Raw genomic sequence first — 18,076 nt, forward strand, 5'->3', positions numbered from 1 at the left:
ATAATTTTCCTTTGCTGCTTAAATCTGACAATTTCAGCTCTAGTTTTCCTAAAGAGCTTCCTCTCTCCCTTGGTCACATTTTTGCAAAGGATGACCACCATCAAAATCAGCATCCAGCACATGGCTATGATTTGTTTTTTCATCCCGAAGTATCCAAATAACCTGGGAAGATGAGAATTAATCATAAACACGAGGTTCTGCAAATGCAGGAAATCCAGAGTAATGTATACAAAATGCTGGAGGGACTCAGCAGGTCAGGCAGCATCTATGGAAATGTATAAACAGCTGACATTTTAGGCCAAGAATACTTCTTCAGAGGAACGTGTCATTTGCATTAGCAACCAGTGGAATCTGAGGAGGTGCCTGGGGACTATTATTTCAAAAGCCAGATCAATTGACAGATCAAACTCCCCTTTCAAGTGGTGATGGGTGATTATGTGGATTTTTTGTTTGTCCGCAACCACATTTACTTCTGTGTATGTTCATTTGGAATTGCTTCCTTGTGCACTTCAAGAAATTAACCAATGTGGTTAACGTGGTCAGAGTGACAACTTGGTACAAGCAAATTAAATTATCACCTAATTAGGGTTAATCTCGGGTGATGAAATTGCAATTCTGTGGAGAATAATATCATCACAGAATTCATCTTGCATTTAGATCTCGCACTTTTCATCTCAATGAACTTGCCACTGGTAGAGAAAATTGTGTGGTTATATTAGATACCGATGTTTTTGATGTAAGATTCTTTGGAAGTCAAGAATGATGCACAAGTTTTTGCTTACAATCATCCATTAAGCAAAACAAGAATATTGAAATTAGGGAAGGGATGTGAAGCATGAGGGAGAGAGTAAGTTCAAAGTACATTTATTATCAAAGTATGTATACAGACTACAACTCCAAGATCTGTCCTCCCGTAGGCAGCCACAAAACAGAGAAACACCATGAAACATTTTGAAAGAAAACATCAAACACCAACATGAGAAAAAAGAGCAAATTGCACACACGGCAAAAAGTGAGCAAACAACAGGTAGAATATTAAACATTTCAAACAATATCAGACAGATGAAGAACCAAAAAGACAAAGAAAGTAAAACAAAAGAGAGTGAGTTTGTTGTGGTTTGGCTGCATTATACCAATTTGCTAATTAGTGATACACTTCATTCCAATTCTGTTGCTTGAATCAACCAACAAAATAGCACCTGTTCAAGCCACTAAAACTGCTGTTTCAGGAAAAATAACATATACACAGCTAATAATATAAAACTACAAACTAGCATAAACAAGTTGACCAATACCATTCTGCAGTGCAATCCAACAGACAAGACTGTATAAGAAATGTCTGAACTTCAGATCATGAATGGGTTTGAGACCTTGAGGGTCTGAGTACAAATCTAGGCTATCCCAGTGCAGTGGTGAACATAGAACAGAACAGGCCCTTCGGCCCACAATGGTGTACTGACCTTTTGACCTATTCCAAGATCTCTCTAACCCCACCCACATGGCTCTCCGGTAGTGTAGCAGTTAGCGTGAAACTATTATAGCTTGGGATTGTTGGTGTTTGAAGTTCAATTTCAATGTTGTCTGCAAGGAGTCTGTATGTCTTTCCCTTGTAATGCGTGGATTTCCTCTGGGTGCTCTGGTGTCCTGTCACAGTCCAAAGGAATACGGGCAGGTAGTGTCAATCGGTCATTATAAATTGTCCCATAATTAGATTAGGCTTGAATTGGGGGTTGCTGGCCAGCACAGCTCGAAGGGCCAGAAGGGTCTACTCTACACTATACAGTTGCAAAAAAAAAAAGTTTGTGAACCCTTTGCCATTACCTTGTTTTCTGCATTAATTGCTCACAAAATGTGGTCTGTTCTTCATCTAAGGCACAATAATAGACAAACACGCCTAAACTAATAATAAACAAGCAATTGGACTTTTCATCAATATTGAGTACACCATTTAAACAATCAGAATCTAGGTTCGAAGAAAGTATGCGAACCTCTGGGGTGATGTCTTCTGCAAAAGCTGCTTGGGGTCAGGCGTTCCAATCAATGAGATGAGATCGGAGCTGTGGATTGTAAAGGACACACAAGCTCGGGTTACTGATAGAGGCTGCTCTCCTCAAGAAAGATCTGTTTCTGTGCACCAAACCGCAATCAAAACATTTTTCAGAGGACCTTAGAAGAAGAATTGTAGAGATGCATGAAGCTGGGAAAAGTTACAAAAGCATTCTTGAAGACCTGAGTGTTCATCAGTTCACATGAGAGAAAATGTCTACAAATGGAGGAAATTCAGTCCTGTTGCTAGTCTCCCTAGGAGTGGGCATCACGCAAAGATCACACCAAGAACTCAACGTGCAATGCTGAAGGAGGTGAAAAAGAACCCAAGGGTAACAGCAAAAGACCTGCAGAAACCTCCAGAACTTGTTGAAGTCTCTGTTCATGTGTCCACTATAAGAAAAACACTGAACAAGAATGGTATTCATAGAAGGAAACCACTGCGCTCCAAAACGAAACATTGCTGCACATCTCAAGTTTGCAAAAGACCACCTGGATGTTTCACAACACTTCTGGGACAATATTCTATGGACAGATGAGACGAGAGTTAAACTTCTTGGCAGAAATGCACATTGCTATGTTTGGAGGAAAAGGGGTACTGCACACTAACTCAAAAATCTCATCCTAACTGTGAAGCGTGGTGGAAGGAGCACCGTGGTTTGGGGCTGCTTTGCTGCCTTGTTGAGGGAGCAATGAATTTAAAATCGTATCACAACATTTTACTGGGGAATGTCAGGGTAGCAGCCCGTTACCTGTAGCTTAATGATGTAACAAGACAATGATGATCCAAAACACAAGAGTAAATCAACAACAGAATGGTTTAAAAATTTTTTTAAATCCATGTTTTTGGAATAGCTGTCTCAGAGGCCAGACTTTAACCCAGTTGAGATGCTGTGGCATGATCTGAAGAAGGCTGTTTGTGCAAAGTGTCTCAGAAATACTGAACTGAAACAGTTTTGAATGGAGGAATGGTGTAAAATTCCTCCTCAGCATTGTGCAAGTCTGATCAGCAGCTACAGGAAATGTTTGGTGGAGGTTATCGCTGCTTAAGGAGGTTTCGCCAGTTATTAAATTTAAGGGTTCAGATACTTTTTCCAACGGATTGTGAACGATTAAACAATGTGTTCAATAAAGACATGACAGGTACAATTGTGTGTTATTAGTTTAGTCAGACTGTTTGTCTAATACTGTGATTTAGATGCAGGTCAGCCCACATTTTATGAGTAATTAATGTAGAAAACCAGGTAATTGCAAAGGATTCTGAAACTTTTTCTTGCAACTGTATCTCTAAATAAATAATTTTTCTTTCATCCATGTGTCCATCTAAGAATCTCTTAAACATTCCTCGTATATCTGCCTCACTTACTGCTCCTGATTGTGTGTTCCAGCACCCATCAACTTCTGTGTAAAACAAACCTACCTCTGACAAACCAGTCACCTTAAAATTATGTCCCCTTGTATTAGTAAGACTAATGTACTAAACTGCTGTCTTATGGATAAAATGCAAGCTGTTTGCTTGAAGGTAGAATGATCCCACAATTTAGAGTCAGAGAGCACTGCAGTACAGGAGCAGGCCCTTCAGCCCATCTAGTCTGTCGAATTGTTACTCTGCTTAGTTCTTTGTGCTGTGAGGCACTGCTATGAACAATCCTCATTTTCAGTTGGCTTCAGTCTCTGCATTCCTCCTCACCCATCCCCGATTTTAATCATTCTATTCCTCCTTACAATCTGGAACTTCATCTTTAATCACTTCTATCTCTGCTGAATAGTCACCTTTGAGCAAGATTTCGATCACCATCATAGGGTGGCACAATAGTGTAGCTGTTAATGCATCAATTTACAGTGTCGGCTGTGAGATCGGGGTTCAATTCCTGCCGCTGCCCATAAGGAGTCTGTACATTCTCCCCATGACCATGTGGGTTTCCTGCGGGTGCTCTGGTTTCATTCCACAGTCCAAACACTTGCAGATTAGGTTTAGTAAGTTGTGGGGAAATTCTATCTTGTTGCTGGAAACATGGAGACAGTTGCAGGCACAAACCCTACTGATTTGATTTGATGCAAATGATATTATACATATATGATAAAGCTTACCCATCTTTACAAATCTGGCCTCTTGCTTATCCTGATTTTAATCCCTCCATTACTTCAAGACTGGGTCTTAAATTGTGGAATTTCATCGTCAAACCCTTCAGCCTTTCTTGAATACTCACCTTGACCAGGATTTTGGTCACTATCATAGTAACACCTTATGGTGCAGTGCCAAGTTAAAGTTTATGTTTAAGAGCAGTTTAATGCCTTGTTCATGTGAAGTTAATTGAGTACAGATTGTGTACCTGATGCTCTGTGTCTGTGATGCTACAGTTAAGTTTTTCATTGCATACATAAACTGTACATATGACAGTGAACCAATTCAGATTTATCAATCACCTGTACATGGAGACATAGTGCGAAATGCATTGTTTGTGTTAACAACCAATGTGCTGGGCGCAGCCCTCACATCACCACACACAACATAGAATACCCACCATGCTCGGCAGAACAACACAGAACACAACAAGCGGTAAAATAACAACAGCAAAACAAACCCTTCCCTTCCTCCCTCCCACAAACTCACCCATCCATGCATATAGACGGCCCTCTAACCCCAGGACTGGCCACCTTCAGTCTTCAGCAAGCTCGTGGATTAGCAGATGTTGAGGCTTCGACTTCCCCAGTAGATTCTCAGATTCACACATTTCAGCTGTTTTCTCAGTTCTCCATGTCAGAACTGGGGTTTGAACTAGTAGGTGAAATCCTTTTCACTGGGTGTCTCTGGAAACACGTTTCTCACTAACAGTCAGTGGACTCGGCGGCGAGGAACCCACCTTTCTCGGGCTCTGTCCATCCAGTGTATACGTACACTGTGTGATTTACGATCCCTTGCAATCACCCGTCAGCAAGAAATAACCGATCGTACATGATATACGAAAATATATTTTAGAACGTTAATTTAACCAAAAAGTTATTAAAGAAAAGAAGGAAGGGTTGTAATTAAACAGTCAGATATGCAGAGGTGGTGCTCAGATCATCTAGAAACTGTTGTTTCTGATGAATTCACAGCTGTCTGGTGGAAGTCCCCACCATGGACTCCATTACATCGTTCGTTCCTGCTAGAACGAATCCTAAGGCTGGTTCTCTCAAGCTCCATCTGTCTCCGTCTCCTGCTGAAAGAAGACCTCTAATCACCTCAGTGTTTTCTTGAAACTTCTCCCAAATCCACCCTCCTGATTGCATGACATGCACATTCCTGAGCATCCCTTATCTTTAACGGTAACCCAAACACCACCACAGAGGTTACTGCTTCTACAGAAGAACAATTACGTGAAATACCTTACAACATTAGCAGCAAAACCTTTACCAGAGCATTACGTAGGCATGGCCAACATCACAGGTACTTGGATGTGCATGGGTTTGCCAACTTGTTTAATTGTTTAATGTCATTTCCAGCAAATGAGTGTAAAAGAGAAAAAATCTGTTGCTCTGGATACAATACAGCACAAAAATGAAATGCGATAAGATAAAGACCACAATAATTTAAAAAAACTATAAATAGACAAGTTAGCTTATATACAGTGCCTTATAAAAGTATTCATCCCCTAACTCTTTGTTCACATAAATGAGTATTACAACCAGCGATTTTGATCAATTTAACTGAGAATTTTATTTGTGAATCACATGCTCCTTTTTTGGCACAGTAGAGCCCCAAAATGGGGAGCATGAAAAACTAGAAGTTGATAAACTGAAATGTCAGCAGTTCAGAAGCTTTCATCCCCCTTTGCTCAGTATTTAGTTGAACCACTTCTCACAGCTATTACAGCCAGTAGTCTTTTTGGATAAGTCTCTATCAGCTTTGCACAATGTGCTGGAAAAAGATTTGCTCATTCCTCCTTATGCAATTGCTCAAGCTGCGCCAGGTTAGTTGGAAAGCAGCAGTGGACAGCAATATGGAGGTCTTGCCAGAGATGTTCAGTTGGGTTAAGGTCAGGACTTTGATTGGGCCACTCAAGGACATCAATTTTCTTCATTTGGAGAAGCTCCATGGTTGCTCTGGCAGTATGCTCTGGGTTATTGACCTGCTGAAAGACGAATTTCCTCCTGAGTTTAAGCTTTCTAGAAGAGGCAAGCATGGTTTTAACCAGGATCTCTCTATTTATCCTGACCAGATTTCCAGTCCCTGTTGCTGAAAAGCATCCCCATAGCATGATGGGGCTGATGCAGAGTGTTAGATTTATGTCACATGTACTGCTAGCGTTAGGTCAAAAAGTTCCTTTTTAGTCTTGTCTGACCACGATACCTTCTTCCACATATTTAAATTATCTTTTAAGTGATGCTTTGGAAAGTCTTTACGGGCAAGGATATGCTTTTTTTTAAAGCCAAGGCTTCTTCCTTGCCACTCTTACATAAATACCCTTTTTTGTGTAAGGCCTTAGAGACTGTGGAGTCATGAACTTCATCTCCGGTTGTAGCCACTGACTTCTGCAGCTCACTCAGAGCGACTTTTAGCATCACAGTGGCCTTTCTTACAAGTACCTTTCTTCTCTGGTGAATGTTTAGAGGGGCTGTGGTTTCACATTTTCACAACGGACTGCTCTGAATTGCGAGGTGTGTTCAGTGCCTTGGAGTTGGTGTTGTGTTCTTCCCCAGATCACTTCCCTGACTTGACTTGAATACTCTTTTGTCTTCATTTTGGATTGGCCTGTTGAAAATCTCCCATTCTGTTGGACCCTCCAGAGAAAGGGGTATTTATTCAGGTGATCCTCCAACCTTTCTACATCAACAAATTGAGTGAGTTGATATGGTAATATACAGAATTGCTCCTGAGAAAGTTAGTATAGCATTTACAAAGGGGATGAATACTTTTTTAGCATTAATTTTTGTTTTTGATTTTTAGTAAATTGTTGACAGGTTTTAGACTTTTTCTTTTGAGTTGACAAGAACAATGTTTTGTAGGTTAGCTCAAAAATCTTTCATCAATATAATTTAAAGTTAGAAAATGAGACAGTGAAATGTAAAATTCTTTGTGGGAGCTGAATACTTCTTCAAGGTTCTGTGCATTGATTGTATATCCAAAACTTGAAGCTAGGCACAGGAGTGTCTGTACATTAGGTGACCCAGACAGGGAATGATAAAGTAGTGGTGCTTGGGGCAGCTTAGTGGGAAGGAGGTGTTGATCAGCCTTACTGCTTGGGAAAAGTAACTGTTTTTAGACCATAAGATATAGGAGCAGAATTAGGCCATTCGGCACATCAAATTTCATTATGGCTGATCCAGTTTTCCCCTCAGCCCCAATCTCCTGCCTTGTCCATGTATCCATCCATGCCCTGACCAATCAATCTATCAATCTCTGCCGTAGATATACATAAAGACTTGGCCTCCACAGCTGTCTGTGGCAAAGAATTCCACAAATTCTTCACTCTCTGGCTAAATAAAATCCTCCTCATCTCCATTCTAAAAGGATGCCCCTCTATTCTGAGGTTGTCCCTTGTCCCCACTGGTCTTAGACACTTTCCCCACAGGGAGCATCCTGTTCACATCCACTCAATCAAGGCCTTTCTCTATTTGATAGGTTTCAATGAGGTCACCCCTCATTCTTCTGAAATCCAGTGAATACAGGCCCAGAGCCATCAAACACTCTTCATATGGCAAGCTGTTCAAACCTGGAATCATTTTCGTGAATCTCCTTTGAACCCTCCTCAGTTTCAGCACATCCTTTCCAAGATAAGGGGCCCAAACCTGCTCACAACACTTCAAATGAGGCCTCATCAGTGCTTTATAAAGTCTCAGCATTACATCCTTGCTTTTATATTCTAGCCTTCTGGAAATGAATGCTGACATTGCATTTGCCGCCTTCACCACAGACTCAACCTGCAAGTTAACCTTCAGGGAATCCTGCACAAGGTCTCCCAAGTCCCTTGGCACCTCAGTTTTTTGTATTTTCTCTCCATTTCAAAAATAGTCAATCCTTTCTTCTACCAAAGTGCATGACCATACACTTCCCGACACTGCATTCCATTGTTTTCCAGCAGTCTGATAACCACTCGCCTCTTTTTTACACTTTATGTATCAGAAGAAACTTCTGGTATCCTCTTTAATATTATTGGCTTGCTCACTTTCATATTCCATATTTACCACCTTAATGACTTTTTTTAGTTGCATTCTGTTGGTTTTTAAAAGCTTCCCAATCCTCTAATTTCCCAATAATTTTTGCTCTATTACATGCCCTCTTTTATGTCTTTTATGTTGGCTTTGATTTCGCTTGTTAGCCATGGTTGTATCATCTTTCCTTTAGAATACATCTTCTTTGGGATGTGTATACCCTGTGTTTTTGAGTCTAGTTGTCCTGGTGTGGATGCTATGTAGCCTCCTCCCTGATGGTAGTGTGGCAAAGCAGGGTGGGTGGGATCCTTCTCTGGCACCTTTCTGTATGTGAGTCCGTGGTGGTAGGTGTGCTGGTGCTGGTACTGCGTTGGGCAGTTTTAGACTACCCATTGTAGAGCTATCCTGTCCGCTGCAGAACTGTGCAACTGAATGCACGCGAGCTTACCACTTCCCTTTACCTTACAGATCAGCATCTTCATGACTCACCTGTCAAACTACGGCAACGACCGGCTTGGCCTGTACACTTTTGAGAGTCTGGTGAAGTTCGTGCAGTGCTGGACTAACCTGAAGCTGCAGACGCTGCCCCCTGTTGAACTGGCTGCCAAATACTTTGAGCTTTTCCCGGAGGAGAAGGACCCCGTGTGGCAGGTAGGAAAAGTGTACACAGCCATTGCGTGTCCCCTTGCATCGGCGTGTTCAGGTTAGCACTTAGCTGCCGATAACTTTACTTCAATATAATTAAATTATCGCTTCTGTATTAAACCTTCTTAAGACTCTTTCTTCTTGTGAAAATTTAGTTAATCACAAGATTTTTGCTTATTCCCCTTCCTTCCCAGTCCTGATGAAGGGTCTTGGGTCAAAAGTTCAAGTTTAATTATCATTCAACCATGTATGAATTAGAGCCCAACAAAACAGTGTCCCTCTAGGGCCAAGGTGCAAAACTCATTGCCGGTAGCACACAATGTATCGTAAATATGGTTTTGATAGTAGAAAGCATACAATCACAAAAAATATAGCCCCTGAATGGCATGGCCTGTAGAGTGGTTATGCATGGGTTGTTGCTCTGGTCCACGTTGTTCTTCCACTGAGCGAACACTGGAGGGCAGCACTGACAGGAGGGGCCAGCCCCCCAACCCAGTATGGATTCCACCTTGATGGCCGAGTTTTCGTCCCCCTGCAGTGATCTCTCAAAAGAAGACCTTTCCAAATGTGGTGTATTATTCAACTGCCGCGCATTGTCAGACTGGGATAGGGGCTCTCCCACACCACCTCAGCATCTCCTCCCTCGGGTAGCTGCAACAGTTGGCCTTGTGGTCTGAGGCCTGAGCCTCGCCACGTCCGAGGCAATGCAGCTCCCCCACTGTCAGCCTCCCCAGTGAAACTGGCTTGCAGTGTTCCATGTTACCAAGGTCCAACAGGGTCTTGTGATCACAAGAAAAAACATCTAAGGCAATCACTCACACTTTTATTTCCGACCGCACACCGCCTCGGCACATCAACAGTATGCAGCAAGCCCAGGTGACAGCACAGCTATAGTACGTAATAAGTCAAGTCCATCGCTATTGAGCAACTTGCTGGGGCAATAGATCTTCAGTGCTTGATGTTCTTGATAAGCAGCGGTGTCGAGTGGTCATAAAAAGGATGTAGAGGATGGACAATGGCCCCTTTGGTTAGACCCAGAGTGTCCAATGTATCTGAGCACACTGCCATCTTACTGAAAGATATGTCAACTCTTTATTCCTCTCCATGGATGCTGTTGTCTGACCTGCTGAGTTCCTCCAGCATTTTATGTGTGTTACTTTGGATTTCCAGTATCTGCAAAATTTCTTGTCCAAAGGAAATTTATTATCAAAATTCATACAGTATACGTCACCATATACAACCCTGAGATTCATTTTCTTGCGGGCATTCACAGTAAATACTAAGAAACACAATAGAATCAATGAAAAACTGCACACAAACAGAGGTGCACTAATAATGTGCACAGTATGATATTGTGCACATACAGAAAGAAAAACACTAATAATTAAATAATTAAAAAACACAAAATGCTGGCAGAACTCAGCAGGCTAGACAGCATCTATGGGAGGAGGTAGTGATGACGTTTCGGGCCGAAACCCTTCATCAGGAGTCAATAATTAAATAATACTGAGGACATGAGATGTAGAGTCCTTGAAAGTGTGGAATCGGTTCAGAGTAGAGGTGAGTGAAGTTCAGGAGTCTGATGGTTGAAGGGTAATAACTGTTCCTGAACCTGGTGGCATGGGACCTGAGGCAGATCTGTGTTACAGATAATCAATGACTTAAAGAATCTAAAAACAAAATCTATTCACTGACTGGGAGTTTGCAGCAATAAAAAAAAAGGTGCTAAGGTCTCATTATTTTGTCTTTGGTGCATCCTTGTACATAAAGACAGCTCAAAACAGCAGCTTTCTCAAGATAAATATTATTCTAAAAGCATACATAAAGTCAATGCTACTGTTGCTTTTAGTATTCCATTTATCTGCTGTTTAGAGCTGTCTTTATGTCTACAAGGAATGCCAAGGGCAAATTAATGAGATTTAAACATGGCTATTATTGAAAAATCCCCACTGGTGAATAATTGCTTTCTAAAACTCTTTAACATATTGATTTTCTGCAATGCCACACCATGGCAGAGTCTGAAGAAGCTTCAATATAGAAGCAGGAATTTCATTGGCCCCTTTGTTTAGAGTGACTGGTTTTGTGCCGCGTGGAGGTCCGCTAACAGTTATTGAGCTAGCAACACAGTCATAGTCACACACTCGGTGGCCACTTTATTTGATTCAGGAGCAGAACCCAGGGTGGACTTTTGTTCCTGTAGCCCATCTACTTCAAGGTTCAACATGTTGTGCATTCAGAGATGCTGCGTTCATTCTGTACACTACTGTTGCCTTCCTGTCATCTTGAACCCATCTGGCCATCTTCTTCTGACCTCTTTCATTAACAAGGCATTTTCACCCTCAAAATTGCCACTCACTGGATTTTTTTTTTGTTTTTCACACCATTCTCCGTAAACCCTAGAGACTGTCATGTGTGAAAATCCCAGGAGAGCAACAGTTTCTGAGATACTCAAACCACCCCATCTGGCACCAACAATCATTCCACAATCAAAAGTCACTTACATCACATTTCTTCCCCATTCTGATGTTTGGTCTGAACAACAACTGATCCCCTTGACCATGACTGCATGCTTTTATGCATTGAGTTGTACGACGTGATTGTCAGTTAATTGCAAGAATGATTCCAGGAATGAGAGGGTTACTGTCTGAGGAACATTTGGCAGCTCTTAGGCTGTATTCTCTGGAGTTCAGGAGAATGAGGGGGGGGATCTCATAGGAACATTCCAAATGATAAAAGGCCTGAACAGGTTAGATATGGCATGGTTATTTCCCATGGTAGGGGATTCTAGGACAAGAGGGCACAACTTCAGGATTGAAGGATGTCCTTTTAGAACAGAGATGCGGAGAAATTACTTTAGTCAGAGGATGGTAAATCTGTGGAATTTGTTGTCACGAGCGGCTGTGGAGGCCAAATCATTGGGTGTATTTAAGGCAGAGAGAGAGAGGTTCTTGATTAGCCAGGGTATCAAAGGGTATAGGGTGAAAGCAGGAGAGTAGGGATGACTGGATGAAGTGGATCAGCCCATGATTGAATGGCAGAGCAGGCTCAATGGGCTGAATGGCCTACTTCTGCTCCTAAATCTTTTGGTCTTATATTTGCATTAATGAGCAGCTGTACCTAGTAAGTCTGTGTAGAGTCCTAGTGTACTACAGCACAGAAAGTCTTTTTGGCCCTTCTAGTCCATGCAGAACTGTTTGTTTGCCTAGACCCATCGGCCTGTAACTGAATCAAAGCCCACCATACCCCTGCCATCCACTAACCATTGAGCACATCTACACAGAGTATTGTTGAAGGGAAGCAGCATCCATCATTACAGACCCTCACCTCCAAGAATATGCTTTCCTCTCGCTGCTGCCATCAGGAAGAAGATACATGATTAATGCCACCAGGTTCAGGAACAGTTATTACTCCTGAACCAGAGGGGATAACATCATTCAACTTCACTTGTCCTCATCACTGAACTGTTCCCACAACTTATGGGCTCACTTTCAAGGACTCTTCATCTCATGTTCTCTATTTATTTATTATTATTATTTCTTTCTTTTTGTATTTGCACAATTTCTTGTCTTTTGCGCATTTGTTCATCTTGTTGGTTCAGCCTTTCATCGATTGGTTGTTGAATATATTGAGTATACCCACAAGAAAATGAACCTCAGGGCTGTATATGGTGACGTATGTATTTTGATAAATTTACTTTAAACTTAATCAAATTTCTTCTAAATGTTCAAATCGAACACAAATCCCCACCACTTCTGCTGACAGCTCATTCCACACTCTGAGTACCGTCTGAGTGAAGGTCTCCTTCGTATTCCTCTTCAAGATTTCACCTTTCACCCTTAACACATGACCTCTAATTCTAGACTCACCTAAGCCTGCTTGCTTTTACCCTATCTATACTCCTAATAATGAATGATCTTGAAACTTTAAATTCTAGCAGGGTAATGTGCAGACAAGGATTAGTATTTTGTTTGGATGGTTCCAGATGGGAGAGTTTTCAGCTACAAAGTTCAAAGTAAATTTCGTTATCAAAGTACATACATGTCACAATATTCAACTGTGAGATTCATTTTCTTGTGGGCATGCTCAGTAAATCTATAGAATAATAACCATAACAGAATCAATGAAAGACCGCACCAACTTGGGAGTTCAACCAGGTGCAGAAAGCAACAAACTATGCAAATGTAGAAGACAAAACAATAATGATAAATAAGTAAACAATAAATATCGAGAACATGAGATGAAAAGTCCTGTGAGTAAGTCCATTATTGTTTGTGGGAGCATTTCAATGATGGGTCAAGTGGATTTGGGTGAAGTTATCCACTTTGGTTTCAGGAGCTTGATGTTCAGGGTAATAACTGCTTCTGAACCTGGTGGGCCGAGTCTTGGAGCTCCCGTACCTTCCTGATGGCAGCAGCGAAAAGAGAGCACGACCTGGCTGGTGGGGTCCCTAATGATGGATGCCGCTTTTGTGCGACAACATTTCATGTAGATGTGCTGAATGGGGGGTGGGGATGGCTTTACCCGTGATGAACAAGGGTTGATAGGACTTGTCGTGCTTTATTGTGACTGAGGGAAGGTTTGATAGAGGTATACTAGATTGTGTCTAGCTTAAAGAAGCAGATCGAGGGTGTCTGTTTCCATCCGAGAGCTCTTAACAGCAAGGAAACAGGTCCTGTGACCCAACCCATCCATGTTGGATCAAGTTGTCTACCCGAGCTAGTCCCATTTGCTGATGTTTGGCCCCTTTCCTATCCATGTGCATGTCTTGTAGAAGTTGTTTGTGTACCAGCCTCTACCAATTCCTCTGGCAGCTCATTCCACACACCCACCATCCTCTTTGTGAAAGCGCCTCCCCCCTGTGTCGCCTTTCCATCCTTCCCCTCTGTTGGAAATAGGTAATTTTGTCATCCATAGGTTCATGAAAGTCACAAATGAAGCAGAAACTTGTTGCATGCAGCTGTAGGGCCGGTACAGTAGCCCAGTAGTTAATATGGCCAGTGACCTGGGTTCAGTTTGCCGCTGCTTGTGGGGAGTGTGCATGCTCTTCTCAGGACTCTGTAGGTTTGCTCTGGTGTCCTCTCGCATTCCAAAATTCCCCACGGATCAGTAGGTTTGTTGGTCACATGGGTGTAACCGGTTGGGGCGGGCTCATTGGGCCACGAGAGCCTGTTACTGTACCGTTTCTATAAATAATAAATAAATCTCTGCTGCTCTTTTCACATAGCATTGATAAACATTCCAGAAATGCCAGAATAGAAAGTTAGTATCTTGGATTCTTGGTGATCTAGAGAGAAAGATGATAGGATCATTAAACCCATGGTTGTCAGAGGTACAAGGTCATGGGATGCCTTTGAGCAAAGTCATTAACCATGTTGCCAAGAGATGCCCAGCTTATTGGCACGATCCTCTCATTTCAAGAGGACTAGAATATAAGAGCAAGGATGAAGTGCTGAGGTTTTATAAAGTGTTCGTCAGATCACATTTGCAGTATTGTGAGCAGTTTTAGGTCCCGAATCGAGGAAATTCATTGCAAATCATGTTTTTCAGTTTTTGGCAGGCTTCAAAGAGATCTCCCCCACCACCATTCTTCTGAACTCCAGCGAGTGTCATAAGACCATAAGTGGTGTTCTGCAGGGGTCCCCAATACTGATTCCTGTCACCTGCAGCCAACCAGAATGTGTGCTCCTTAGTACAGATTCAGAGCCATCAAACACTCCTCAAAAGTTAAACCTTTCATTCCTGGGATCAAACTCAGGGACCCCTTCTGGAGCCTTGGTAGTGTAGTGGTCTGTGCAACATTTTACACCGCCAGCGACACGGGTTCATTTCCTGCTGTGATCTGTAAGGAGTTTATACATCCTCCCCGTGAGACTGTGTATTTCCTCCGGGTACCCTGCCCCCCCCCCCCCACATCCCAATGATGCACAGGCCATTCGGTTTATTAGGGTGCAATTGGGTGGCACAGGCTAGGGCCAGAAGGGCCTTTTACGGTGCTGCACCCCTAAATTAAAAAACTGAAGTGACGTGCCCCAGGAAGATGTAGAAAACCAAAGGCCATTGTTCTGTGGTTAAGGGATACACCAGGAATCCTGGTCCATTTCGTCCCTCAACTAACATTACCGAAGCAGACAAGGAAGTCATTGCTGTTGGTGGGATCTTGCTGTGTACAAATCAGCTGCCTCACTTCCTGGGTTAGCATAGGGATTGACTCCCTGAGCCAGTAACATTCTGTAACCCTCTAACTGGGGCTGGTACACAGACTCGGCTCGCTAGCTGTCTCTGCTAACAGCCACATGACCGAGCACCTTTCATAAACTATACACGTCTAGGGTCGTTATGATCTGGGGTTCAACTGAACAGGAAAGTTGGGATGTTCCAACTAAGGAAGATAGGTTGTAGTGAATGTTGTGTAAATACTGCCCATACACAGTTATCGGTAGCCCTGAAATGACATATTGTACAGCAGCATAAAATTATAAAGAAAGTATATTTACCAAATTTACAACTTTAACAGTTACAGAAAAGGCCCATTAGAGTTGACCAGTCCAACATGCACATAAACATTGGAGCTCATACTGGAATATTCGGGAATATATTGTTTTACTCATGCCCCAGGCCCACGGTCTACATGAAAGCCCTCGCCACAATCCAAAATTCCCTCGAAGACCATCTCAAACAAACTGGCTCTCTCAGGAGCATCGTCTCTTCCTCCTTGGAGCCATTCTGCACAGTGCACTTCCTGCAACTGTTCTCTCATTCCAACAGCATACTGCGGCATCTTCCCTTGGGCCCAACTCCGCAGCTCCCGCCAAAAGACCCAGGCCGGACTACTTCAGAAATCCACCCAGCTTTCCCGAATCTTTCACTGGGCAGAAAGTTACAATTGGCTGACACAACGTGGCTCCTTATCTTCGGCTGAAGCCGAAACATTTTTACCAGCAGGTCACACCGCTTTTACAGAAAACTGCAAAAATAAAATACCTCACAGCATAGCAGTAGAAATCTTAGCCAGGGCATTACAACACAAGTGGAAGTCTTTAAATGTCCTGCTTTCTGTTGACTCTGTGGTTAAGAAGGCATATGGTGTATTGGACTTCATCCATCATGGGATTGAATTTAGGAGCCGAGAGGTAATGTTGCAGCTTTATAGGACCCTGTTCAGATCCCACTTGGAGTACTGTGCTCAGTTCTGGTCGCCCCACTACAGGAAGGATGTGGAAGCCATAGAAAGGGTGCAGAGGAAATTTACAAGGATGCTGCCTGGATTGGGGAGCATGCCTAATCAGAATAGGTTGAATGAACTCGGCCTTTTCTCCTTGGAGCGACGGAGGATGAGAGGTGACCTGATAGAGGTGTATAAGATGATGAGAGGCATTGATCGTGTGGATAGTCAGAGGCTTTTTCCCAGGGCTGAAATGGTTGCCACAAGAGGACACAGGTTTAAGGTGCTGGGGAGTAGGTACAGAGGAGATGTCAGGGGTAAGTTTTTTACTCAGAGAGTGGTGAGTGCATGGAATGGGCTGCCTGCAATGGTGGTGGAGGCGGATATGTTAGGTTCTTTTAAGAGACTTTTAGATAGGTACATGGAGCTTAGTAAAATAGAGGGCTATAGGTAAGCCTAGTGGGACATGTTCGGCACAACTTTGTGGGCTGAAGGGCCTGTATTGTGCTGTAGGTCTTCTATATTTATTATCCCATATAGCTTTAGAATGTTGGAGGAAACCCATGCGGTCATGGGGAAAACGTACAACCTCCTTACAGAGAGTGGAGGGAATTGAACCCTGTTCACTGATACAGTAATGGCATTCCGCTAAACTCTACACTATACAGCTGTTTCAGTCTTGTACCATGGTCTGTATGTACTGGAGGTTGGAGTGGGTAGTGTGTCCATGTCTGCCTTTAGACGAGTGTGTACTTAAAGATCAGCCTTATTTGCCATTTGTACATCAAACACACAGTGAAATCCATTGTTTGTGTCAAATCAATATACACTCAGTGGCCTCTTTATTAGGAACACCTGTCAGCTGTTTGTTAATACAAATATCTTATCACCCAATCATGCAGTCGCAGACCTGGTCAAGAGGTTCAGTTGTTTTCAGACCAAAATGTCAGAATAGGGAAGAAGTATGATCAAAGTGATTTCGACTGTAGAATGATTGTGGGTGCCAGACAGGATGGTTTGAGTATCTCAGAAACTGGATCTTCTGGGATTTAACAGTCTGGAGTTTACAGAGAATAGTGTGAAAAACAAAAAACATCGAGTGAGTGTCAGTTCTGTGGGTGAAAACACCTTGTTAATGAGAGAGGTCAGAAGCAAATGGCCAGATTAGTTCACGCTGACAGGAAGACGACAGTAACTCAAATAACCAGGCATTACAACAGTGGTGTGCAGAAGAGCTTCTCGAAGCGCACCGTACCTCGAACCTTGAAGTGGATGGGGTACTGCAACAGAAGAGCACAGGCATGTACTTTTTTAGGTACAGGAGGTGCATAATAAAGTGGCCAGGGGGTGTTCATCCTGGTACATGTGTCTGTTGTACCCTTCAATTTATTTGATAATTATTTCTGAGCACTGAATGTTTTTCAGAACCCTTGCGATGACAAACGGCACAAGGATATTTGGTCAAAAGAGAAGACTTGTGACAGGCTCCCCAAGTTCCTCATCGTGGGCCCACAAAAAACTGGTAACTTTAATTCTCTGATCTTGTCCCATTGTGTGATTAGAATCTCTCTGTGTTACATTGGAGTTGGCATTTAGCAGAAGTGGAAATATCCGTGAGGAGAGACTATGTAAATCATTTATGGTGAGGTTGGGATTAAAACAGTAGTTAGCGTCTCTGTCTCCCGGTGGGTCTCAGGCTCTTAGTGTTACGCTGCCAAAGGTTCTTCCTTTGGGTGAAGAATCCAACCAACTCAAAGCTTTCTGTTGGCTTCTAGCTTGGGCAACTCTCTAGCATAACAATGCCTAAGGTCATAAGACAGGAGCAGAAATAGGCTATTTGGCCCATTGAGTCTGCTACACCATTCCATCATAGCAAATTTATTATCCCTCTCAATGCCGTTCTCCTGCCTTTTCCCCATAACCTTTGACAGCCTGACTAATCAAGAACCTGTCAGCCTCCACTTTAAATATCCTCGATTTCTTGGACTCCACAGCTGCAGGTATCAAATTGGTATCATCCATAATCTAGGTAACAGATTGGTTAAATAGATCACTCACTGCAGTTTGGTGTGCACACAAATTGATGGT

At 42.6% G+C, this 18,076-nt stretch overlaps 1 protein-coding gene across 2 annotated transcripts in view; it reads left to right on the top strand.

Moving 5' to 3' along the window:
- Positions 1 to 18,076, top strand: part of ndst2a (N-deacetylase/N-sulfotransferase (heparan glucosaminyl) 2a) — a 501,430-nt gene that overhangs the window by 467,526 nt on the left and 15,828 nt on the right. For both annotated transcript variants that reach the window (XM_059946764.1, XM_059946765.1), the window contains 2 exons: positions 8,650 to 8,832; positions 17,414 to 17,510. In XM_059946764.1, coding sequence (XP_059802747.1) covers positions 8,650 to 8,832; positions 17,414 to 17,510 — 280 coding nt within the window. The remainder of the gene's footprint in view (positions 1 to 8,649; positions 8,833 to 17,413; positions 17,511 to 18,076) is intronic.

Source organism: Hypanus sabinus, chromosome 21 (genome assembly GCF_030144855.1).
Source record: "Hypanus sabinus isolate sHypSab1 chromosome 21, sHypSab1.hap1, whole genome shotgun sequence".
Lineage (NCBI taxonomy): Eukaryota > Metazoa > Chordata > Chondrichthyes > Myliobatiformes > Dasyatidae > Hypanus > Hypanus sabinus.